General features: G+C 43.9%; 1 protein-coding gene across 7 annotated transcripts in view; it reads left to right on the forward strand.

The window, feature by feature from the left end:
* Positions 1–27331, forward strand: part of NKTR (natural killer cell triggering receptor) — a 72888-nt gene that overhangs the window by 38506 nt on the left and 7051 nt on the right. For 3 of the 7 annotated variants that reach the window (XM_054016652.1, XM_054016656.1, XM_054016657.1), the window contains 7 exons: positions 1356–1501; positions 4877–5099; positions 5894–6052; positions 10975–11062; positions 14675–14820; positions 22825–25791; positions 26837–26932. In XM_054016652.1, the coding sequence (XP_053872627.1) occupies positions 1356–1501; positions 4877–5099; positions 5894–6052; positions 10975–11062; positions 14675–14820; positions 22825–25791; positions 26837–26932 (3825 nt within the window). Of the gene's footprint in view, positions 1–1355; positions 1502–4876; positions 5100–5893; positions 6053–10974; positions 11063–13902; positions 14821–22824; positions 25792–26836; positions 26933–27331 lie in introns of those variants that run through there. The other 4 variants (XM_054016653.1, XM_054016654.1, XM_054016655.1 and 1 more) reach the window with 4 other exon arrangements.

Raw genomic sequence — 27331 nt, forward strand, 5'->3', positions numbered from 1 at the left:
TATCAGTTATGTAGGTAATAAGTTTGTCAATGCCTTGAGATATCAAATACCTAAATTGAGTAGTTCTCTCAATAAAGGCAATTTAGAGCCCTACGAACACTCCGAATGGTGCCTCCATGATCCCATTCTTCCTTGGCTTGTCAGTGCCAAGGGTAACCCACACAGCTGTCTGCTGGGTTGTCATTGTGCTCCTCTTTCAGCAGGCTGTGCCTTCCCGACCTTCCTGAGCCATTATACCCTTTTGCCAGGCAGGCTGGGATCTGATAAGGGACTCTTTTAAACACTCAGTATGTGACACGCAATTTTTGGGGGGGTGTATGCAAAATATTTCACTGAATCGTGTCTCCTTTAGCATCTCAGTATGTTATATCCGATAGAGAAGAGCTGCTGTTTCTAGGCATTGGGATGCCCTGTGTCTTTAAGGACACAGCCCTGGGAAGTGGGTGCTTAGACAAATGGTCCTATGAGAGGGGAAATAAAACAGGCCCCCTGCCACCCACCCTATTTTTGCAAACACAGCAGGAGGCTCACTCCATCGGGATAACTATTCTCCTCCCCCTCTTCCCCCAATCCCTCCTTGTGCCAAGGATTTGCCCTCTGCCATAGTCTGGCAGCGCCACAACTCTGGACTTAACCCTGACTCATCCCCACCCATCAAAGGAAGATGGGGAGCTGCAGAGCAGCTTCAGCCCCAAGGCCCTGAGCAGCAGGAGGAGATGGGGGAGTGCCATAGTCACCCGACTCATGGCAGCAGCTGCCTAGCTCTGGCTTCTGGCCTCTGACCTGGCCAGAGGCAAGACCTTGCAGGGGAGCAGAGGAGGAGGAGGCAATTCCAGCACTTAATTGAGGAGGAGCAGGGGGGGCGGTTCACAAGAGGGGCAGAATCTCGTGGCGAGGGAGGGTGCATTCCTCTCTCCCTGCCCCCCTCTCCAATTTTCTGTCTAGCCCACCTCAGCCCCTCCAGTGAGAAGAGGCTGGCGCTGCCCCTGATTGTGATTAGGAGCCAAATTCTGGCCTAATAAAATGCACATGCAAAGGTGGATTTGTTTTCCAAAGCTGCTGTTGACGTCCAGAAGAAGCTATGCATGGCATGACCCTCTTTTTTTGTAGTGCATGAAATCCTTACATTTTTGATAACATCATGTTGTGGACGGGGAGGGGGAGGGTGTTGTTTTTTTTTGTTTTTAAAAGATGGTTTTACTGACCCTAAATTTTGGACATAAACAACCTGATAAGACAGATGGAACTGAATTCTTCCATGTAAGAATATGACTTTCAGTCTATGAAGAAGTCAGTGAAGAAGAATCCCAGCTATACCTAAACAATTGTACTTTCTGAATCTTGTATTTCTGCAGTGTACATGTTGTCTTTGGACTGGTTATTTCTGGTTTTGAAGTAATAGAACAAATAGAAAATCTGAAAACTGATACTGCAAGTAGGCCATATGCAGATGTGCGAGTTATTGACTGTGGGGTGCTTGTTACAAAATCAGCAAAAAATGGTAAGCAAACCTGTTGTTGCTTGAAACACATTGAAAGTTGTCGCGTGCAAAGAATACAAAATTTGTACTTATTTCTAAAAACTTACAATGGTTCTCTGGCATTTTAATTTGGATTTAAAGATGTCTGAGAATTAAATTTTTTTTTCTAAACTGAAGATTCTCTCGCTTGAAAAAGTGCACTCCCATTTCCTGTCAACATTGCTTACATTTATTTTTATGAACTGCCATACGGAACTTGAACACTAATTTCTTTCCCAGTATTTGAGGGGTAGAGCTTTAAATATAGTCCTTGGTACTGCACAAACTAATGACCTTTCAGGATACCTGAGCTGTTAACATAAATCTAGTCATGAAATTAATGTTAACAGAATTTTTTCCCCTTAAATCATCGGAGGAAAATGTATGAGGACCAAACTTTACTGGATATCCCATCATTTGTAAAAATTTTATCCAAAGCACCACTGGAAATTTGTATAGGCCAAGATTTGACCTTTTTCAAAATTGTTAAAAGATGGGGGTAGGCCTACGGATTCTAAATATTTTCCCATCCATCCTCTTCCTTTCCCACAACCAATTCTCCACAACTTAATTGAACTTAACCAAAACCACTTGCCATTTTAGTGAATGTACACCAAAATAAGATATGCAGACTTCCTCAATGCTCTGCAAAACACTTGTGCAAAGTACATTCTTGCTGGTGTCAATGAAATTGTTTTTACACGCCAAATAAACTAAAGACAGTCAGCGTAGGTTTCGGAATTACCCACAATAAACTACAATAATAAGCTTGCCAAATTGAAAAAGGACAAAATTGATTTTGTGAATTTAAACAGAGTCCCTTTAAATTTTGAGTGAAATACAAGATTTCATTTTTTTTTAAATGGTGCAAACGTTTAAAATTGTGAAAAGTTATGGATTGAGAGACTACAGATGGGCAGACAATATAGCAAAAAATATTTCACATGCTACTGACCCCAGGAAGAAAGATGGAGGGATTTTTGAATTGGAGGGAAAGTATTTCTTAACTGACTGCTAGTTCACTGACTTCCTTCTGTCATCTTGTGAAAATTAGCAGAGATTTGTTGAGTCTTCCTGGCTTGGTTGGGAAAGTGAACACCAAGTCTGAGAGAGAGGAGAAACGCTCTCTCTTGAAGCTTCACTTTCAAAGGGTTAGAACAAAGAGACTTTGGTCTTGTTGCCTGAGGGACAGCTTACAGTATTCCTGCAGGAGGAGAGGAGAGGAGGGTGACATTCCCTTTTGTGAAGGTTTCCCCCTAGTTGATTAGGTGTTGTCCTAGAGGGTAGGGGACAAATTCTCTACAAGCAGGGCCGGCTCCAGGCACCAGCTTCTCAAGCAGGTGCTTGGGGCGGCCCCTCCGGAGAGGGGCGGCACGTCCAGGTATTCTGCGGCAATTCGGCAGACGGTCCCTCGGTCCGCCTGGGAGTGAAGGACTTGCCGCCGCAGATCGCGATCGCGGCTTTTTTTTTGTTGTTTTTTTTTTTGTTTTTTTGTTTTTTTGTTTTGGCTGCTTGGGGCGGCCAAAACCCTGGAGCCGGCCCTGTCTACAAGTATGAAGATGAATGATAGAGCAGACTGCTGTGGTTTTTACGAGAAGAGGTGGACATTGGGACTGAGTCTGAGAGTCTTGATATTGATTTTTACATGTAACTTGTGGGTTGCTCATCTAAGATATTTTAGTCAAAAAAAAAAAAAAAAAAATCAGATGACTGTGCACAATCCTTGTTCATCTTTCTCTTTGTCCTAGGAAGAACCAATGACATGAAGTCACAATATTGCAAACTAAAATTTATTTTAAAGTAAGGCTGTCAAGTGATTAAAAAATTAATCACAATTAATCGTGCAATTAAACAACAATAGAATACCATTTATTTTAAATAATTTTGGATGTTTGCTACATTTTCAAATATATTTCAATTACAACGCAGAATACAAAGTGTACAGTGCTCACTTTATATTTATTTTTGATTACAAATATTTATGCTGTAAAAAACAAAACAAAAAATTTTCAATTCACCTCATACAAGTACTGTAGTGCAATCTCTTTATCATGAAAGTTGAACTTACAAATGTAGAATTATGTTAAAAAAAAAGTTTTATTTTTGAATGCAGTGTGAAACTTTAGAGCCTACAAGTCCACTCAGTCCTACTTCTTGGTCAGCCAATCACTCAGACAAACAAGGCTGATTAAAATTTGTGGGAGATAATGCTGCCTGCTTCATGTTTACAATGTCACCTGAAAGTCAGGATAGGCGTTCACATGGCACTGTTGTAGCTGGTGTTGCAAGATATTTACATGCTAGATGTGCTAAAGAGTCATATGTCCCTTCATGCTTCAACCATCATTCCAGAGGACATGCGTCCATGCTGATGATTGCGTCTGCTTGATAATGGTCCAAAGCAGTGTGGACTGATGCATGCTCATTTTCATCATCTGAGTCAGATGCCAACAGCAGAAGGTTGATTTTTGGTGGTGGTTTGGGTTCTGTAGTTTCCACATCAGAGTGTTGCTCTTTTAAGACCTCTGAAAGCATGCTGCACACTTTCATGATAAAGGGATTGCATTTCGGTACTTGTATGAGGTGAATTGAAAAATACTATTTCTTTTGTTTATCATTTTTACAGTGCCTATAGTTGTAATAAAAATAATATAAAGTAAGCACTGTGCACTTTGTATTCTGTGTTGTAATTGAAATCAATATTGAAAATGTAGAAAAATATCCAAAAATATTTAATACATTTCAGTTGGTATTCTATTGTTATAAGTGTTATTAATCACAATTAATTTTTGAGTTAATCGCGTGAGTTAACTGCAATTGACAGCCCTATTTTAAAGTAACTACAAAAACATGGTTTAATTTGTGTAATAGTTCTGTTCATATGACCAAATAGCCACACATTTACTTATTAAAATTTCTTTATAAAACACTTATTTGTTCATATGGCAATCTTTTCATCTTGTTCATGTACCATAATTTGTTTATTTAAATATTAAAAAATCCTCCTGTATTATGTATAATTGAAATGTTGGTTATAAAGTGGTACACTCTGTTTTTTAGGGCAGAGAGATGTAAATTGGAGAGCTGTATAGTTCACTTGGTAGAAACTGAAGAATTTTACCACACCCATCCTTACTCTGATTTAAAAAAAAATCATACTTCATGTTAATCATTTCATTGATATTTAACCATTCATTTAATATGTATGGTCTGAACACTTAATGTAATTACACATTTAAGTGTCCTGTTTCTTTTCAATTATGGCTAATCGGGAAATAAGGGAGCTGATGATGATTGTTTTTAGTTTATACTCTGCTCTTTTGGAGAATCATGTTTCTATAATAGTCTTGTCTTCAGTTTTAGAGAAAAAGAGGAAAGCATCTACTCACTCAGAAGCTTCAGATTCCTCCTCTAGCTCATCAACCTCTTCAGAATCTTCATCGGAAAGTGAAGCTGAAAATGAGAAAAGTAGAAGAAGAAAGCGCAAGAGAAGAACTAAAATTAAACAATCAAGAAAGCGAAGAAGGGAAGAGAAAAAGAAAGAGGAGCCAAGGTGCAAACGGATATCAAACCAAAGAGGGTGACTAATCTGTTAAGAATCCCAAAGAAATCATGTCTGAAATTACCATGTTAATTATATGGGTGCTTTATGGAAAACATTATTAAGGTGTATTTAATTCTGGAAGTTTGATTTTGTTCATCCTTTAAAATTAAAGTCAAGTTTACTGTAGATTTAATTAAAGACTCTTTACTAAATAATTATAGAGAATCTATTAATAACAAGTAATAAACTGCATCTCTGCACACTGAAAAGTCATTTGGGACATAATATGTTTACATACATTGGGAAGGAGAAACTAATGCATGGAGACAAGATTTAATTATTTGGGATAGTTTTTAAAATAGAGGAAAATTTCCTGTACTGTTAAGGATACGCATATTAAAATGTGATATTTATTTTCAATTATTATTTCCTATATTTTAGAATACTAAGATAACTTAGTTTCTTTTCAGTTATGGCTAATCGGGAAATAAGGGAGCTGATGATGATTGTTTTTAGTTTATACTCTGCTCTTTTGGAGAATAATGTTTCTATAATAGTCTTGTCTTAAGTGTCAACAGGTAACTGATGATCCAAGAAGGAAATATAACTTTTGTCTGTTAAATGTGAAAGGAGCCTTGTTTCTCTAGTTGTTTGATAGCTTGACTTGTAGATGTTGGCATAAAATTAAATGAGTTAACAATGTGATAAGGTTGTATATGTCACTTAAGGTTATTTTTTTGAAATCAGTTTTGATAATCTGTGCCTCTTTCAGCCTAGGTTTAGATAATAGTTTTGCTTTGTAAATTGTTTTTTTTTTCCCCCCTCCCCAGCAGCCATTCTGACAAGAGTGATGTAAATGAGAGAAAATCAGTTGACTTGAGCACAAAAAGGGACAAACCTGTGGTTCGCCCTGAAGAAATTCCACCAGTGCCTGAAAATAGATTTTTGCTGAGAAGAGATGTGCCTGTTGTCAAAGTAGAATCTGAGCCGTAAGCAGCAGATTTAACCTTTTTTGTTACACTATAGTATTAACTTAGTGGGGATGTTCTTTCCATTAATAAAGGATTTTCTGTTCTGACTCTTGGAGGGCCACCCAGTGGTGAAAGTAAGGTTCTTAACATTAGGTAACTTAGCTGCTTGTAACATTCTCGACTGTAATTTCCACTTCAGCCTGTGTCTCTAATCTCATCAGATCGAATCTTATGTAATAACTAGGGCTGTCGATTAATCGCAGTTAACTCACACGATTAACTCAAAAAAATTAATTGTGATTAAAAAAATTAATCGCGATTAATTGCACTGTTACATTTCAATTGGTATTCTATTGTTTATTACATATTTTTGGATGTTTTTCTACATTTTCAAATATACTGATTTCTATTACAACACAGAATACAAATTGTACAGTGCTCACTTTATTATTATTTTTGATTACAAATACTTGCACTGTAAAAATGATTTAAAAAATAGTATTTTTCAATTCACCTCATACAAGTATTGTAGTGCAATCTCTTTATCGTGAAAGTGCAACTTACAAATGTAGATTTTTTTGTTGTTGTTGTTGTTACATTGTTTTGTTTTTGAGTGTAGTTATGTAAAACTTTAGAGCCTACAAGTGGACTCAGTCCTACTTCTTGTTCAGCCAATCGCTAAGACAAACAAGTTTGTTTACATTTACAGGAGGTACTGCTGCCTGTTTCTTATTCACAATGTCATCTGAAAGTGAGAACAGGTGTTCGCATGGCACTTTTGTAGCCGGTGTTGCAAGGTATTTACATGCCAGATGTGGTAAACATTCGTATGCCCCTTCATGCTTCAGCCACCATTCCAGAGGACATGCTTCCATGCTGATGATGCTTGTTAAAAAAAATAATACGCTAATTAAATTTGTGACTGAACTCCTTGGGGGAGAATTGTGTCTCTCCTATTCTGTTTTACCCGCATTCTGCCTTATATTTCGTATTATAGCAGTCTCAGATAATGACCCAGCACATATTCGTTTTAAGAACACTTTCACAGCAGATTTGACAAAACGCAAAGAAGGTACCAATGTGAGATTTCTAAACATAGCTACATCGCACAGCCCAAGGTTTAAGAATCTGACATGCCATCCAAAATCTGAGAGGGACGAGGTGTGGAGCATGCTTTCAGTAGTCCTAAAAGAGCAATGCTCAGATGTGGAAACTACAGAACCTGAAGCACCAAAAAAGAAAATCAACCTTCTGCTGGTGGCATGTGTCTCAGATGAGGAAAATGAACATGCGTCGATCCGCACTGCTTTGGATTGTTATCGAGCAGAACCCATCATCAGCATGGACGCATGTCCTCTGAAATGGTGGTTGAAGCATGAAGGGACATATGAATCTTTAGCGCATCTGGCACGTAAATGTCTTGCGACACCAGCTGCAACAGTGCCATGCGAACGCCTGTTTTCACTTTCAGGTGACGTAAACAAGAAGCAGGCAGCATTATCTCCCGCAAATTGTAACCAAACTTGTTTGTCTGAGCGATTGGCTGAAGTGGGACTGAGTGGACTTGTAGGCTCTAAAGTTTTATACTGTTTTATTTTTGAATGCAGTTATTTTTTTGTACATAATTCTACATTTGTAAGTTCAACTTTCATGATGGAGATTGCACTACAGAGCTTGTACTAGGTCAGGGGTAGGCAACCTTTCAGAAGCGGTGTGCCAAGTCTTCATTTATTCACTTTAATTTAAGGTTTCGCGTGCCGGTAATACATTTTAACGTTTTTAGAAGGTCTCTCTCTATAAGTCTATAATATATAACTAAACTATTGTTGTATATAAAGTAAAAAGGTTTTCGAAATATTTAAGAAGCTTCATTTAAAATTAAATTAAAATGCTGATCTTACGCCGCCAGCCTGCTCAGCCCACTTCCAGACTGGGGTTCTGTTCACCTAGGCCGGCAGCGGGCTGAGCGGGGCCGGCAGCCGGGACGCCGGCTGGCAAGGGGCCGGCAGCTGGGACCCCAGACCTGGGGGGGGGGTTCAGGGGTCAGGGCAGAGGGCTGGGAGGTGTGGGGGGGTTCAGGGCAGAGGGCAGTGGGGCTGTGGGGGGGGTGCAGGGTCAGGGCAGATGGCTGGGTGTGGGGGGGGGAGTTCAGGGGTCAGGGCAGAGGGCTGGGGTGTGTGTGGAGGTGGAGGGCAGAAGGCTGGGTGTGGGGGCGGAGGTTCAGGGCAGAGGGCTTGGGTGCTCCCAGCCCCCTGTCCTGAGCGGCTCATGGCAGGGGGCTGGAAGGGATATGCCCTGTCCCACCCCTTTCCCCAAGGCCCCCCGTCCCTACCTCTTCTCTGCCTCCTCTACGGAGCAGGGAGCACGCTGCCAATCGTCCCCCTGTCCCTGCCCCTTCCCCTCGCAAGGGCAATCAGCTGATCGGCGGCAGGGAGGGGGAGGAGGAAGGGCAGGAAAGCACCACGCTGGGGGAAGAAGCAGGAGAGGGGGCAAGCTTGGCTGCTGCAGGATCAAGCTTCTGCCTCCTGCCCCCACAAGGGAGAGCGGTGGGCGGGAAGGCTGAGTGGGGCTGGGGGCCGGGACCCCATCCCCACCGTTCTCCCCTGCGGGGGCAGGAGGCAGAAGCTTGGTTCTGTGGCAGCCAAGCTTCCCTTCTCCCCCACTTCTTCCCCAGTGTGGCGCTTTCCTGCCCCTTCTCCCCCTCCTCCTCCTCTCACCGGGCAGGCAGCAGTGTGCCACTCAATCGGCTTGCGTGCCGTAGGTTGCCAACCCCTGTTCTAGGTGAATTGAAAAATACAATTTCTTTTTGTTACAGTGTAAATATTTGTAATAAAAATATAAAGTGAGCACTGTACACCTCATATTCTGTGTTGTGATTGAAATAAATATATTTGAAAATGTAGAAAACATCCAAAATATTTAAATAAATAGTATTCTATTATTGTTTAACAGCACAATTAATCACGTGATCAATCTAGATTACTTTTTTTAATTGCTTGACAGCCCTAGTAATAACTTTACATTAAGGATCCTAAATGTGTTACGAACCTAAATTGAAATATAAACAATACAAATAGATCACTTCATCCATTGCTTCTGTATGAAACCCTGGGATAAAATGCAGTAGTTGTTTAGCAGTGCATAGCAATATAAGAGTAGTTTAAGAGGGAAAATGAAGTATTACCTTTCCAATTTAAACTGTAAGAGCAATTTGATTTCAGTCATGTGATCAGTTGGAATTTGGTCAAGACCCTGATGTTAATATTCTTCTCCCTATTTTCCAAAAAAGCTATCTTTCTAGAGAGACCAAACAATCATGAGTTTGTAAAATAGTTTCAAATTAAATATAATAGAAATATTATACAAAGTTTGAATGCTCTTTCCTATAGCATACTCTGTGTAATGGGCTGAATGGCTTAATATGCAGTACTGGTCAATCATCTACAGAGCCTGTTTACATTCAAACAATGTTCATGAATGAAATAAAGTTGACAGTATCAGATAAATCACTGCTTGAAATGATAAATCATTTCTTCAAGCTTTGACAACTACTCATTTCTACTGAGCATACTAAAGTGTATTTACAGGAATGTTGAATTGCCTTTCATTGCGAAAAATCATTAGAACGGGTCAATTATCCATAGGTGGTAATCTAGTGATGCCCCTTAGGGCTTGTGTACATGGATATTTAGTTTGTGGCGAGCTGTGATGTAATTCTATCCCATGCTAGCTTCCTGCACGGTAAGGGTCAGTGTGGACCGTCCTGATGTGCACTTACAATTCTCTAGTGTGCATTGTCAGGGTTCACGTGGACCCTAGTGTGTGGCAGGCATAGCGTGGGTTAGATTTACATCCCAGTTTGCTGTGAACTAAATGTCTGTGTAGACAAGCCCTTAAAGTAATATATTTGTGGATGCGGGGATCCAGCTATTACTCAGTGCACATATGATTAGCAGACAGGTGATAAAAATGACTGTGTCCTAGAAAAAGGGTGCACTGTTCTAACGGATCATTTTGCAAGTTCATTAATAAGTCATCATTATTTACTGTAGATAGTCTAATCTTGTTAGCTGGGTGAAAATTACTATGGTAGTGATCCACCTTTCATAGGGAAGCTATCTCTTCACTTTTCTTTTTCTCATAATAATATCGCATTCTCAGTACACTGACTTTCAGTGTTTCGATTTGTTTTATTGGACCTCTTGGTAAATATTTTTTACATTAGAGACTAACAAATTTATTAGAGCATAAGCTTTCGTGGACTACAGCCCACTTCTTCGGATGCATATAGAATGGAACATATAATGAGGAGATATATATACACACATACAGAGAGCATAAACAGGTGGGAGTTGTCTTACCAACTCTGAGAGGCCAATTAATTAAGAGGAAAAAAAAAAAAAAAAAAAAAAAACTTTTGAAGTGATAATCAAGCTAGCCGAGTACAGACAGTGTGATAAGTGTGAGAGTACTTACAAGGGGAGATAGGCTGAGCCATTACAAACGTTGACTCTATCTCCCCTTGTAAGTACTCTCACACTTCTTATCACACTGTCTGTACTCAGCTAGCTTGATTATCACTTCAAAAGTTTTTTTTTTTTTTTTTTTTTTTTTTTTTCTCTTAATTAATTGGCCTCTCAGAGTTGGTAAGACAACTCCCACCTGTTTATGCTCTCTGTATGTGTGTATATATATCTCCTCATTATATGTTCCATTCTATATGCATCCGAAGAAGTGGGCTGTAGTCCACGAAAGCTTATGCTCTAATAAATTTGTTAGTCTCTAAGGTGCCACAAGTACTCCTGTTCTTCTTTTTGCGGATACAGACTAACACGGCTGTTACTCTGAAACCTATTTTTTACATTATTAGCTTGATGTATGAGGAACAAATTCATATTTTTATTGTGTTACAATAAACCCATTTTTTCTTCTTCTTTTAGGAAACTTCTTGATGTTGCACCAGTTTTGACTGACCAGAAGCCGTCAGTCTCTAAATCTGGAAGAAAAATTAAAGGAAGAGGAACAATAGTATGTATATATTTCTCTCACCCCTTCCCCTACCCACTCCCACTTCCCAGAGTTTTAAATTACTCATATGGTTTGCAAGTGATTTTATTGTAACTGAGGTTGAAGGACCATAGCTTTCTTGCTTGGTGTGTCGAAATGTTGCAGCAAAATTAAACTGTATTTGTTAAATCATCAAATTTTTCTACGCCTCATACTAAAAACAGGCTTACCTATTAGATTGATGGGAAAAGCAGGATGTTTGCCCCTTAGTCGTGAGTGGGTATCAAAAGGAGGTTGGTGACCCCTTCCTGGACCTTTGATATCTCAACATCTATATCCACCATTTCAAGTTCAGGATGGTGATTCTATTCTCCATAATTCCTTCATTAGGTCTTCAAGACTGGTTTGCACCAGTGTCCTGCAAGAACCTATTTACATATAGCCAGCAAGCCCTATGAGAAATCTGAGATATTTCCTGTGGAACATTTTATTACCAATACAGGGTCCTGCCCTTTGGTCTTTCCACACTATGGGTGTTCTCTGAGTGTTTGGCAGTTATAGGAGCTCACCAAAGAAGACAAGGAATCCAACTCTACCTTTACCTCAATGACAGGCTAATTTGAGGCAGATCACTCCAACTGGTCATCTTTTCAGTTCAAGTAATTCACACCTGTTTGCTTCACTGGGCCTCAAGGTCAACAGACAAAAATCTACAATGACTTGAACTCAGAGCATAGAGTTAATAGGAGGACTGGTAGACTCCAGATCAGTGAAGAGTGTACCTTCCACAAAAAAGATTCCAAGCAATAGTAGGTGTCATCAACCAACTTCAGGATCACCCAGAATATCAGTGGAAACATGCCTCAGGCTTCTGGGACATGCAGTCTCATGTACCCATGTGAAGCGATTGCCAGACTTCACATATGTTCTATGCACATTGTATCTACCCAAGAGACACTGAATGAACATAATGATTACAGTCCCTCAAGAAGTCCTCTCTTCGTTAAGCTGGTGGAAAAAGACTCTCTTCAGGTGTGCCACAGAGTATCTTATCTACACTTCTGTCTACCACGATGCTGATGGCAAACTCCATCACTCAGAGATGGGCAGTTCATCTAGGTCACCTTAAAAATCAGGACCTATTGTCCTCTCTGGAAGCTTGCTTCCATTTAAATATCTTAAAGCTCAAAGCTGTCCATTTCACGTGCAGAATATTCCATTCTCTACTCTGGAGATCCACAACACTAGTGCTGACAGACAACACCATAGCTATGCATTATTTCACCAGACAAGATTGTGTCTGTGCTCTGTAAGGAGACCATTTGGCTCTGTAGTTGGTGCATTCTGACTCCGATCAAACCGATGGCTCTCCACCTTCTCAACCTTCAGAACACCTTGGCAGATCAATTCAGCAGGCATCCTCAGACAACTGGGGTATTATGTCAGACTTCATCCTGCAGAACATTGTTCACAAGTATGGATTCCTAGATCTATAGAGATCTATTTTGCTCGAGACCAGGAACAAGAAGTGTCAGCCATTTTGCTCCCGAAAGGGTTCAAGCCCAGGCTCCCTGATAGATGCATTCCTCATCCCCTGTACACTGAGACTGATGTATGCCTTTCCCCTGATCCCCATGATACTGAGAGTTCTAAGGAAACTGAGGCAAAACTCAGATTATGATAGCCCCAGCATGGGCAAGGCAGTTCTTGTATTCAGATCTGAGGAATCCTTTAACACAGCATCCCCCATCCCCACCCTGCTGACCCTGCCTGATATAGTCTTGCAGAGCAATAGCGTCTTAGACCCAGCTTCATTACATCTGACAGCCTGGATCCTGGCTGCATGACACACACCAAAAGAAGCTGTTCAGTTGAGGTTTGGAATATTCTGCTCCAAAGCAGGAAATCTTCAACCAGAGAGACTTCGAAAACCTCTTCCATTTAGTTTTGTATCTGGACATCTCAGCACCAGCTTCTTCCATTGTCATGAACAATTTCAGCAGTGGTTGGACTGTTTATTAGCCCTAAAACAATCTGGGCTTTTCTCAGGTCCATAAGGGTCCATTTATCAGCAGCATTCTCCTATCTGGGGCAATGCACTTTTTTCCCCAGCTCTGGAGTTCCCTCTATCAAGGGACCTTAGTATTAGCAGAGCTGATGGGTTCTCCCTTTGAACCCATAGCAATCTGTTCCCTATGCCACCTCTCACTGGAGATGCCTTTTTAGTAACCATTTCATCATTTTGCAGGGTAGGGAAGATTCAGGTCCTCATACAGTATTTCATAAGGACGGGGTTACTCTTAGACCTCTGCTCAAGATTGTCTCAGAGTTCCAAATAAACCACTCCATTCACCTCCCAGTTTTCTTTCCCAAGTCTGACTTAACGGTGGGAGAAGCTAAACTTCACACAGAAAGGGCACTGTCTCTTTACATTGACAAGATAAAATCGTTCAGGAGCACCGCCCAGACTATTTGTGGCCTTTGCTGATAGAGTTAAGGAGCAATCTATATACATTCATGTTATCTAAGGAGTTCTCCAGTTGTATAAGGACATGTTATGAGTTAGTCAGATTCAATCTAGCTAGCCATATAGGAGCACATTGCACTAGAGCTCAGGCTATCTGACAAATGGCCCTACATCTGTAATTTGTAGAATAGCTACATGGAGCTTGGTCCGCATATTTACAAGACACTATTCCTTAATAGAGGCTTCCAGATTGGATGCTCATTTTGGAAGCGATGTACTGCAGTCAAATTTAAATAGGACTTTTACCACTCTCCTCCAAGCAAACAGACAAGTGCTTTGTTAGTGAAATACATGTAGACTCAAAGAAGAAAGGTTTGTTATCCTGCAGTAACAGTGGTTCTTCGAGATGCATGGATTCTGCAACCTTCCCTCCTTCTCTGCTCTTATGGAATCCTACTGCTCTGGGGTTCTGTTTTGGCAAAGGAACTGAGACAGTTGGATTCGCTTAATCCATTATGCCGTCAGATGGGGGCCCTAAAGTGAATACTGCTGACCAATGCTGCGAACAGATCTCATGCACGTGAGACACATGTCCACATGGGTTCTACTTTTGGTGCGCAACATACCTTGAACTACACTTACTGTAGGGTAAGTAATTGTTCTCTATGGGCTTGATGCAGAGATTACTGGGTGAGGTTGTTTGTCCTTTATTATTGAGGAGGTGAGACTAAGGCCATGTCTACGCTGCTGCGATGATGCAGCGGGGGTCTAGACCCACTAAATTGACCGCAGAGTGCTCTCCGGTCAATTCCGGTACTCCACCGGAACAAGAAGATTAAGGTAGGTTAAGGGTCGAGCATCTCCCGTCGATGCAGCACGATGTAGACACTGCAGTAAGTTGACCTAGGCTACGTTGACTCCAGCTACTTTATTCATGTAACTAGAGTAGCACAATGTAGGTTGACTTACCGCAGTAGTGTAGACGAGGCCTAAATGATCACTATGGTCTCTTGTGGCCTTAAAATCTATGAATTTATGGATGAGACTCCTGACTTTGCTTGTGTTATTGAGACCAGCTGAATGATACTTTTGCCTCAGTTCTCTCCTATTGGGTACTTCGTTTCCTTTTTGCTCTTTTGTTTAAGCCTGCTTTTGTACTCTTCCAGCGATACCACACACCACCTCGATCACGATCCTGTTCTGAATCTGATGATGATGAGAGCAGTGAAACCCCTCCTCATTGGAAAGAGGAGATGCAGAGGTTAAGAACGTACAGACCACCCAGTGGGGAGAAGTGGAGTAAAGGAGATAAGTAAGATCTTTACTACAAATTTTAAACGGGTTATATATGTTACTTGTCTTCACATTCAGAATAATAAAAATAGAAAAGACTTGTTCCATAACCTTTCCGTATTGTTACTATGCCACAGTCTCTCTTGGAAGCACAGTGAAAATGAAATGTATCAATCTTGTAAACAGTCCTTATACAGTTATAAATGTTTCAACAGAAGCAGCTCTATCAAGAAATTCTAATGACTTGGTAACTGTGGTATGAATTTTGTTATATCATCAGAGTATATGTATAGTCCAGTTTTCTGCATTTATGTATCTGATGGTTCTTCTTCGAGTGCTTGCTCATATCGATTCCAATTAGGTGTGCGCACGCCGCATGTACAATCGTCGGAAGATTTTTACTCTAGCAACCCTCAGTGGGTCATCTGAGGCGCCCCCTGGAGCGGTGCCTTTATGGCACCGGATATATTCCCCGGCCGACCCAGCACCCCCTCAGTTTCTTCTTACCGCCTGTGACGATCATTGGAACTGTGGACCACAACTTAGCTGATCTCCACCCTCCCTAGCATTCGCTTTAGTACCTGTTAATAGTTTCTGATTAGTTGTTAATAGTTGGTTATAGTTGTTAATAGTTGTGAATTACTTAGTATAGTTAGAGTTAGTTTAATCAGTGAGGGGTAAGGGGGTCTTCTCCCCTATCCCGATACCCAGGCCCAGGCCTGGGTCTCCAGGCTTCAAACCCTGCTTAGCTTGCCAGAGGCCGATGCCAACGGGAGACCCCCATGACTCTTGCCTAAGGTGTCTGGGGGAATCCCACCAAGCAGACAAGTGCCGCATTTGCAAAGTCTTCAAGCCGAGGACCAGGAAGGAGTGGGACTTTAGACTGAAGCAGCTCCTTATGGAGGCGGCACTTAGCCCGGTCCCTTCCTCCGCGTGCCGAGACTCGGCACGGTCGTCCTCAGTGCGGAGTGCCCCTTCAACACCGCCTGGTCCGGCACCACGTTCAGACTTTAACAAAGACTCGCGGTGCCAGATCTCCCCGGCACCTCCACCACCATGGCACAGGTCTCTATCTCCGAGCCAGAAGAAGAAGCAGCCCAAGCAGGTGCCGGCCACTTCTGATTTGTCAGTGCGACAGACGCTGACATTTCCCGCACCGCAGTTGGAGCCATGTCCATTGCCAGAGCGCGTAGGGCAAATATCGGCTCCTGCACCGTCGACTCCAGCACTGCAAGGGCCGCCGAGTCCAGTGCACGTAAGCTCCCAGGGGCACACTGTGGTCAAGCTGAGACTATCCTCCACACCGGAGACCTTTTCAACGGCACGGGACTTGATCGTGCTCACAGAGCCGACTCCTCTGCAACCGGCAGCATCTCCGGCACGGACGGTGCTGTTGAAGGGAAAGCCGTCCCTCATCTGACCACTGTCGCCAAGTGAAGAAGGACGACACTGGTCCCGGTCCCGAGCTTTTTCCCAGCATCCATCACGGCGTTGCTCGAAGTCCCGGCACCGTTCTCGTTCTCGGCGCCGGTCGTACTTGCGATGCCGCTCCGGCTCACGGAGATCCGAGTTGCGCTACGGCCGGTACTGATCGGACTCCCGGTACTGGTCAGAGCAGCACTAGACCCGGAGCCGATCCTGACGCCAATCTTACCGGAGGTCGCCATTGAGATCCATATCAGGCTCCCGGTACCGATACGACTGCAGGCACCGATCGACGTCTCGGTACCATTCTGCCTCACGGCACTGGTCCCCGGCACCATGGCACGGTACAGCACCAGGGTACTCGGCACTGGTGCGTACAGCACCGCCTTGGCCATCTCGCTCCGCCTCTACGTCGTCACACTCAAAAGGTGGCTACCACGCCCAGGACCAGGGAGAGGGTGGTACAGGCCAGTGGCTAGAAGAAGGCCAGGACCCGGGCCACGAACCCCCACTGTGGTCCTTTTGGACCCCCTGGGCATACCATCAGGCCCAGGGGGCTCCTTCGGGAGCTTCCCATTCCGCCCCTTTGGAGCCCCGAGTACCGGAGGTCACTGTGTCTCCCTTCCCACCCCCCACCCCCGGGAGGCTTGGAGGCGACTGCTCCAGCGCCAATGCAGGACCACGCTCCTAGCCTGATAGATCGTGAGCAATAAGATCCTCCACAAGAGGACCTTGCGCAGGATCCCTTAGTCCTGGGGGTATCTTCCTCGTCCTTGCCCAATGAGGCAGTGGCAGGGACTACGGTTTCGGGCCGTCCTCCTATGGACCTCCGTGCTCACCAGGAACTACTCCACAGAGTGGCGTGCAATATGAACCTCCAGGTAGAGGAGGTGGTGGAGGTAGAGGACCCTGTGGTGGACATTCTGTCCGCAGAGGCACCGTCCGGAGTTGCCCTCCCCGTCATACGAACCATACAGGCCAATGCCAAGACAATCTGGCAAGACAATGGACAGGAGTCCAGAGAGGAATTTGGGGCTATAGTAGAGGAGGGCAAAAAGGTGGCCAGAACCTCCCTACAAGCCTCTCTGGATGCGGCAGACTCGGCAGCTAGGACCCTGGCCTCGGGCGTAGCCATGTGCCGCATCTCATGGCTGCAGGTCTCTGGCTTACCACCAGAGTTACAGCAGACCCTCCAGAACCTATCCTTTGATGGCCAGGGCCTATTCTCCGAGAAGACAGGCTCAAGGCTGCAGAGTCTGAAGGACTCGAGAATTATCATGTGCTCTCTGGGAATGCAGAGAAGGCCCTTCAGACCACAGTCTCGGAAGTCGTACCCTCCTCCTCGGCCGAGATAGGACTTCTTTAGAAGACGCGGCCGAGGTGGTAAAAGGAAACAAACTGGATACCAAGCCAGCCAAGCCCAGGGCCCTCCCAAGCCATTGGCAGGGCCTAAGCAGAACTTTTGAAGGTGCGCCCGAGGACGGAGCACCAGTCTTCAGGATCCCTCCCCGCCTTTCCAAAATCATCTCTCCCATTTCCTCCATGCGTGGTCCTACATAACATCAGACTGTTGGGTCCTACGCACGGTGGAAAGAGGATACTCCCTCCGATTTGCTTTCTCCCCCCCCCCCTTCCCTGTCACTCTTCAGGGACCCTTCTCACGAGCACCTCCTTCTATAGGAGGTCCAATCACTCCTGGCTTTGGGAGCAATAGAGGAGGTTCCGGGAGAGTCAAGGGGCAAGGGCTTTTATTCCTGCTAGTTCCTAATCCCCAAGGCCAAGGGTGGGCTTTGGCCCATCTTGGATTTACGTGGACTCAACAAATTTATGGTAAAGTTGAAGTTCCGCATGGTCTCACTAGGGACCATTATTCCTTCCCTAGATCCTGGAGACTGGTACGCCGCCCTCGACATGAAGGACGTGTACTTCCACATTGCGATCTACCCAGCGCACAAACGCTTCCTTCGCTTTATGGTCAATCAACAGCACTTTCAATTCACTGTCCTTCCTTGCGGCCTATCCACGGCCCCCAAGGTGTTTACCAAATGCATGGCTGTGATGGCGGCCTCCCTTCGTCGACAACGGGTCCAAGTGTTCCCATATCTCGACGACTGGCTTGTTCGGGGTCACTCCAGGGATCAGGTGCAGTCTCATGTTCAGCTCACCATGAACATGTTCAATCGGCTGGGCCTCCGGCTCAATGTCGCGAAATCCACTCTGGTACCAACCTAGAGGATAGAATTCATAGGAGCAGTATTAGACTCAGGCCTGGCCCGGGCAATTCTGCCGGAACCACGCTTCCAATCCCTGGTGAACATCATCCACAGCCTGCAAAGCTTCGCGACCTCAACCATGAAAACATGCCTATGCCTCCTGGGACACATGGCCTCTTGCACATTTGTGACCAGGCACGCCAGGCTGTGACTACATCCACTCCAAGCCTGGCTATCAACAGTATACCGCCCCGGTCAGGACAGCTTGAGCACAGTGGTTACCATCCCGCCAGGGGTATTAACCTCTCTAGGCTCGTGGCTGGACCCCAAATCAGTGTGCGAAGGGGTGTCATTTCATGCCTCGCAGCCCTCCGTGTCCCTAGTCACGGATGTGTCATCCCTGGGATGGGGAGCCCACCTCGGGAACCTCCGTACGCAGGGGCTATGGTTGGCAGGAGAGTTATCCCTGCACATCAGCATACGGGAACTCAGAGCAGTGCGCCTGGCGTGTCTAGCATTCCAAGAGCACATTCAAGGCCGTTGTGTTGCAGTCCTCACAGACAACACTATGGCCATGTTTTACATCAATAAGCAAGGGGAAGCCTGGTCATCTCCCCTCTGTCAGGAGGCCACTCGTCTGTGGGAATTCTGCATAGCCCACTCGATCCATCTGGTGGCGTCGTTTCTCCCATGGGTCCAGAACACCTTAGCGGTCCACCTCAGCAGATCATTCCAGGCTCACGAGTGGTCGGTTTGCCCAGACGTCATCCACTCTGTCTTCCTGAAGTGGGGCTTTCCCCTGATAGACCTATTCGCCTCTCGCAAGAATCGGAAATGCCAGGTGTTCTGCTCTCTCCAAGGGCGCTCTCCGGGTTCCCTGTCGGACGCCTTCCTAATTCAGTGGAAGGATCACCTGTGCTATGCCTTGCCTCCATTCCCGCTAGTCCACAGGGTCCTAATCAAGCTGCTCAGGGACAGAGCCCGTCTGATTCTGGTCGCCCCAGCATTGCCCAGACAGCCCTGGTATACCACTCTCCTAGAGCTGTCGGTGGACACCCCGATTCCACTCCTGCTGTGGCCAGACCTGATCACTCAAGATCACGGTCGACTCTGTCATCCCAACCTGCAATCTCTCCACCTCACAGCATGGATACTGCATGGCTAAATCAGTCTGAGCTGTGCTGTTCTCACTTGGTCCAGCAGATCCTTTTGGGAAGCAGGAGTCTCTACCAGGTCCACATACTTAGCCAAGTGGAAGCGGTTTTCCTGCTGGTGTGCCCGGAATCATACGATCCCCCTATTGGCGTCAGTACCTATCATCTTGGACTACCTCCTGTCCTTAAAGCAGCAGGACTTGGCAATATCTTCCATCAGGGTGCACCTGGCAGCTATTTCGGCTTTCCACCCAGGTGAAAATGGGTACTCGGTCTTCTCCAATTCCACGGTCAGCAGATTTTTCAAGGGGTTGGAGCTCCTGTTCCCACGAATTCGACAACCAGTCCCTATGTGGGATCTTAACCTGGTCCTATCCAGACTCATGGGTGCCCCGTTCGAGCCGATGGCCACCTGCTTGCCCCTATACCTTTCCTGGAAGACAGCCTTCCTCGTAGCTATCACCTTGGCAAGGCACATGTCTGAGCTCAGGGCACTCACATTGGAACCACCGTATACGGTGTTCCACAAGGACAAGGTACAGCTGCGACCCCACCCAGCCTTCCTCAGAAGGTGGCTTCTGCTTTCCATGTCAACCAGGACATATTCCTCCTTGTCTTCTACCTGAGGCCGCACACCTCTCTACGGGAGCAACAGCTGCACTCCCTAGACATTCGCAGGGCCCTGGCCTTCTACATTGAGCGAACGAAACCCTTCAGGAAATCTGTTGCTGTGGCAGACTGGATGAAGGGCCTTCCAGTCTCCTCCCAGCGCATCTCGTCCTGGATCACATCTTGCATCCATGCGTGCTATGACTTGGCTGGTGCCCCATCTACGCACCTTACCGCCCACTCCACGCGGGCTTAGGCTTCATCCTCTGCTTTCCTGACGGTACAAGTTCTTACATACAGCACCACTGCCATATTTTATCTGAAGAAGCAGGGAGATGCAAGATCATCCCAACTGTGCCAGGAAGCAATCCTATGGAATTTATGCATTCATCATGTTTCCCTGGAGGACTTTCACCATCCAGGATTAAGAAACACACTTGCAGATTCCTTCAGCAGGGTTTTCATAGACCAACACAAGTGGTCAATCAGGAAGGACGTTCTCCTCCAGATTTTTCACCAGTAACACATTTGTTTGGAACCAACCTGAACAACAAGTGCATGAGATTTTGCTCCAGGATGGGCTGCAACCCAGATTCCATCACAGATTCTGTTTCTTCCATGGTCCAATTGTCTTCTATATGCATTCCCTTCAATGCCTCTCATTCCAAGAGTATTCAGAAAACTGAAAAGTAACTTCAATCTTGATGCACCGGCACGTCCAAGATAGTATTGGTTCACAGTCCTTCATCAGCTCTCTGTTCGACCTCCGTTAACTTTGCCTCTGGTTGAGGATCTGTTGTCTCAGAACCAAGGTAAGTCTCTACATCCAAACCTCCAATCTCTCGATCTCATGACATGGATGATCTCTGGTTGAATTCTCATGAGAAATTGTGCTCTCGAGAGGTTCAGACCATCTTTGAACAGCAAAAAGGAACCCACTAGAGCCACATATGCAGGAAAGTGGAAGAGGTTTTTGATTTGGGCACAATCTTAACATTTATCGCCCCTTCACACAGAGGCTACATATGTACTGGAGTATCTGTTGCCCCAAAATGGTCAGACTTTCAGTTAGTTCTGTGAGAGTTCACCTGCTTCTGTTTCTGCGCTACATCCACCAGTAGATGGGTTTTCCATTTTCTCTCACCCTCTCGTTTCCTGATTTTTGAAAGATCTACTCAATGTTTACTCTCCTATGTCTGATCCTGTACCTATATGAGATCTCAGTCTAGTCCTCTCCAAATTCAATAGACTTCCCCCCCCCCCCTTTTTTTGAGGCTCTGGCTACAACCTCATTACCGTTACTGTGTATGAAAGTGGCCTTTCTGGTGGCAGAACATCACAATTTTCTTGTTGATCCTCCTTTCATGGACTTCCATTAAGACAGTTTCCTTTAGATCACACCCTAAGGTAGTGTCAGCTTTCCATCTGAGTCAATCTATTAATTTGACGGTGTTTTTCCTGAAACCTTTCCTCTAAAGCTGAGAAAACACTTCATACATTGGATGTTCATAGAGTTTTGGTGTTCTACTTGGACTTCACTAGAGTTCTCCCAAGCTTTTCGTAGCTTATGCTGAGCAAGTTAAGGGTCAGTCAGTGAATCGCTCATTGGATTTTTGACTGCATTAAGCTCTACTGCAATCTTGCTGAAGTCTCTCCTCCACCAAGAGTAACTTCACTCCATGTCCACTTCATCAACATTTATGACCGATGTTGCATTTGCTGATGGCTGCAAGGCAGTAATGTGATTGTCTGTACGTACTTTTTGCGCTCATTACACCATCTCTCAAGCGTCTCATGACAATGCCAACATTGGCAAGTCAGTGTTACAATCTCTGTTCAGATGATCTGAAGTCCCTCCACCTGTAAGGGAACTGCTTATGCATCACCAGTAGTGGAATGTATATGTGCACAATCACACAAAAGAGAAAAAAGTTGTTCTTTGAGATGTGTTGTGCATGTATACATTCCAGGACCCTCCCACTTTCTCTGCTACTTTGGACATTTATATACAACAATGCAAAGGAATAGAGAGGGAGGCAGTAGCCATACCTGCTTTATGCCCTCACCTCAGAGCACGAGGAAAGCAGCGCACATGCTCCATCTGGTGGTACTCCTCACAAAAGTCTGACTCGGGGTGCACAAACACCTGCAGTGTATATGGATACAATACATTTCAAAGAACAACAGTTACTGTACTGGTAAGCTACCAGTTGTTGTGTTTGTTTTTTTTTTTTTTTTTTTTTGGATGGTGAGATTGTGCAGTATATAAGCCAATCACATCATTTAGCTTATCTGCATGCTATAAAACTAATATTTTAACTGATATTGATAGCTATTATCTCCAAAATGAGAAGTATCTGTCTAATAACTTCATAATTAAAGCCATTTCACATCTGAAAGGGAATTTTTTGTTATAGTATAATAGGCTTTTTTTAAGATATATATGTACCCTTGTGACAGAAGGCCTTATATATTACCAAATATAGCATTTTCCTGTATCTAGTTTCATTCAGCTCTCTGGAGAACCAATTGTATTGATATTCTATATTGGATGTAGAAAATAAGCAAACTAATTTTAAGGAATTTCCTTTAATGTGTACTTTTTTTTTTTTTTTTTTTAAGGTTGAGTGACCCATGTTCAAGCAGATGGGATGAAAGAAGTTTGTCCCAGCGATCAAGATCTTGGTCACATAATGGCTATTCTGATCTCAGTACTCTGAGGTATACCAGCCACCACAAAAAGCACCGAAAAGAGAAAAAGAAGACAAAACACAAAAAGAAAGCCAAAAAGCAAAAGCATTTCAAGAAACATAAACAAACTAAAAAAAAGAGAACCTCACCCTCATCAGAGGTAGAATCCTCTCGTTCTTCTATCAGGAGGACAAAGTCATCTCGGGATCGTGAGAGGAAGTCTCCTTCTTCCTCATTATCTTCTAGACACTCATCCAGAAGAGACTGGTCTAAATCTGACAAAGATGACCAGAGTTCATCAACTCTATCAAGCAGAGATTCTCGATCATATTACAGGTCCAGGTGTAGATCCAGATCTAGATCTAGATCAAGATCTTATTCCAGAAGGAGTTCTAGATCAAGAACAGCCTCTAAATTGTCTCATTCTCGAAGCAGATCAAGATCTAGCACTAACTCCAGGCATCACAGGACAGTTTCAAATTCACCACGAACTACTAAAGCAGAATTGAATGAAAATAAGCCAAATAAGACTGAACCTGTAAGAACAGCAATACCACAGAGTGATAAAGTTGTTGTAGTACAACCTGTTGTAGCTGAAAATATTCCGGTTATATCGTTAAGTGACAGTCCTCCACCTTCCAGGTGGAAACCTGGACAAAAGCCCTGGAAACCATCCTATGAGCGAATTCAGGAAATGAAAGCTAAAACAACCCATTTAATGCCTACCCAAAGTAACTACAATTTAACAAATATTAAAGAGGTTAATACTTCCTCCTCCTCCTCCCGTAAGCGACAGAAGAGTTCAGATAGTGATCGAAGTGGTTATTCAAGGTCTCATAGTGAGAGAAGTTCAGATAGTTGGCTAAGATCAAGGAGCAGGTCTTCTCGAAGCAGATCCTACTCTAGATCTTATACAAGATCAAGGAGTCCATCTAGTTCAAGATCAAGATCTCGGTCAACTGGCAGATCTCAATCACCAAATAGATACCGCAGTGATCAGTCAGGTTATAGCGGGTCATCATCTTATTACTCTCTTAGTGATGACGATAGACATGGAAGCAAAAGGAAATCTGAATCCAGTGAGCAAAATTTCCAATCATTGAAGAAAAGGCAAGAGAGTAGCTCTGAAAGTAGCACAGTTGTCAGGAAGAGTAAAACCTGTGATGAGTCTTCTCAAGGACGAAAAGAGAGTGAGAGAAGATCATCTTTAGACTTTTCTACAGATAGTGAGCATTCTGTTAAAATACAGCCAGTCCAGGAGAAAGAAGGACATTCTCAACCAGAAGGAGACAACCAGAAAGAGAATAAAAACAATTTGACTGCTGACAGAAGTGACGAGAAATCCAAGTCTGAATGGGACAGTGACCATTCAAAAACGAAATCTTTGAGGGAGAAAACTTCTGAACAGCATAGAAGTGGTGCAAAGACAAAAAGAAAGACTTACTCAGGCAGTAAATGGGACTCGGAATCAAATTCAGAAAGAGGAGAGACTAGAAACGGTAGAGAAGATTCTAGGCCCTCATCCAGTAAAGAGGAAGGTGAGGCCACATCAGGATCTGATACAGAGCTCAGTCTTACCAAAAGCAGGGTGAAAACTAAATCAAATTCTTCAGAAGGTTTTCTGGATTCTTCTGATCATACTTGGAAAACAAGCAAGCAACAGTCCTCCTCTTCTGCATCTGAGAATTCCCACTCCAGTTTGGCAAATATTAAAGGAAAGTCAAAAAAACACAAACATGGGTCCAAAAAGAACCTCAAAAAATCACATTCCAAAAAAGCCAAAGAGAAATCAAAGGAGAAAAAAGAGAAGAAGCATAAGGTTCAGAAACAAAAAGAGCTTTTTCACTGGCAGCCTCCACTGGAGTTTGGGGAGGAGGAAGATGAGGACATGAATGAAAAGCCTGTTACCAGAGATGATAAAAAACAAAAGCAACTTACTAGGGACAGTAAAGATAAAAACCAACAAGCTTATGAAAACAACAAAATGTGCAAAGATAAAACTGGAAATGGTGAAAAGTCTTGTGAAGATGAGAACCTCTCAAGTAGGAACACTACGTGCAATACATCACCAGAGCATAGTCACTTTAATAAAGACAACAGTGAGCCCAGCTGTTCAGCCAGTACCTTAAATCCAGAAATAAATGTGGCTACTTCAAAGAAAGGTATTAAACATATTGAAGAAAGTAAACAAAATGGATCAGAGGATGTTATGCAGACAGATGATAACATGGAGATTTGTACTCCAGATCGTAACTCTCCTGGGAAGGTGGTTGTGGACATTTTGTCTCCTGTCATCCTGAGTGCTAAATCTCAGACTTTAAATATTAATGCAAACAAAGATTTACAGAATGAGAACCCTGGACCAGACACAGCCAAACAAGGAAACCGTATTAAGCAATTGATCAATGTTAAAGAAGTCAAAAAAATAGAAATACAAGACAGTAGCTCCGTCACCATGGTCGCTACTGTGGAAAACACTTTGAAAACTGAAATAACTGAAAATGTACAAAGCAGTATGATAGATAATAAATGGAAACCTTTACAAGGTGTAGGTAATCTACAATCTGCTACTACTAGTAGTGCTGCAGAAGTTACAAACAGTACTTCAGCACCTGATTCTAAGCCACAAGGTTTAAGAATAGAAATAAAAAGTAAAAATAAAGTCAGGCCAGGATCTCTGTTTGATGAAGTTAGAAAGACAGCACGGTTAAATCGGAGACCAAGGAACCAGGAGAGTTCAAGTGATGAACAGTCTCCTCCAAGTAGAGATGACAATAGCCAATCCAGGAGTCTAAGTAGGTCACGAAGTAAATCTGAATCTAAATCCAGACATAGAACAAGATCTCTATCCTACAGTCACTCAAGAAGTCGATCACGAAGTTCCACTTACTCATATAGGTTAGTAATTTGTTATGTAATCTCTGTTTTAGTAATCTACAGTTTTACTTAAACAGTAAGCAAATTAATTTGAAATAGAAGTGCAAGTTCTGTGTTGACAGGATCTCTCATTTTCCAGCAGTAATGTGCTAACTAGAAACTAGCAATATATCTCTTCACTAACTAGTTGCAAGAAAGCACTTTATTTTTCAAGTTTATCTTGAAGTGTTAATTCTGTTTCCGTCACTGTTCATTTTAATTATATTTCAGTATAGTAACTCCTCACTTAACATTGTAGTTATGTTCCTGAAAAATGCAACTTTAAGTGAAACAATGTTAAACGAATCCAGTTGTCCCATAAGATTTAATGTAAATGCGGGGGATTAGGTTCCAAGGAAATTTGGGGGGGGGGGGGCAGACAAAAGGAATTATACTGTATGCTGTACTGTATTGTGGTTGGGAAGGTGCCCCTGGCTTACCCCACACAGGCACAGCCCGCTGCAGGCAAGGACGCTAGGAAGCACCTTTGCAGCTGCAGGAGCAGCTTCCCCAGAGAACAGGTTCGGATTTTGCTGGGAATGCTCCAGACCCGCCTCTTCCTGCTCCACTCCAGGCCCACTTCTTCCCCTGCTCCACCTCCTCTCTGGAGCACGCCACATTTCCTTCCCCCCCCCCTCCCCCAAGTCCTAAGTGCCGCTAAACAGTTGTTTGGCAGCGCTTAGGATTTTCGGGGGGGGGGGGGGGGGAGGGAGGAGTGGAGACACGGGGCTTCCCCACTCCTGCCTCTCCCTCCCAGAAAGTCCTAAGAGCCACCAAACAGCTGGGGAAGCACTGGGAGGAGGAGGCGGAGAAGCGGAACTTGTGCAATGCTCCCTTGTAAAGTCGCTGCTCTTCCACAGAATCTTACAAGCAGGCAGACAAACAACGTTATAAGGGAGCATTGCACAACTTTAAACGAGCATGTTCCCTAATTGAGCAGGGATGTAACATTGAAACAACGTTAACTGAGACAACGTTAAATGAGGAGTTACTGTATATGCTTTTCAAAGTTGTTTATCAATTATAGATCAAGAAGCTATACAAGAAGCCGAAGCAGAGGATGGTACAGTAGAGATCGGTCAAGAAGTCGAAGTAGATCTTACCACAGTTATAAGAGTCATAGGTAAGGATACGATTTTGTCAGGGTGGTCACAGAAGTCATGGATTCTGTGACTTTAATGGATGTCAGTGACTTCTTCGGCTTCAGCTGGAGCATTTCTCAGGGCCCTCCATCCCCCTCGCCCCCAGGGGTCTGGAGTAGCATGGCTGGAGTGGCTTTCAGCTCTTTGCCCCCCTTCTAGAGTCTCAGGGCTGAAGCGGCTCTCAGCCCCTCCCCTCCACCCCCTGCAGTGGGGCTTGGACTGTCTGTCCCCCATCCACCGACAGGTCACGGGCTTCTGTGAATTTTTGTTTATTGCCCATGACCTGTCCGTGACTTTGAAAAATTCCCATGACAAAATCTTAACCTTAATCATAGGTAAGTTTCTATGATTGAGATAAGAATACCCTGAGTATGTGTTAC

This window comes from Malaclemys terrapin, chromosome 2, assembly GCF_027887155.1.
Source record: "Malaclemys terrapin pileata isolate rMalTer1 chromosome 2, rMalTer1.hap1, whole genome shotgun sequence".
Classification (NCBI taxonomy): domain Eukaryota; kingdom Metazoa; phylum Chordata; order Testudines; family Emydidae; genus Malaclemys; species Malaclemys terrapin.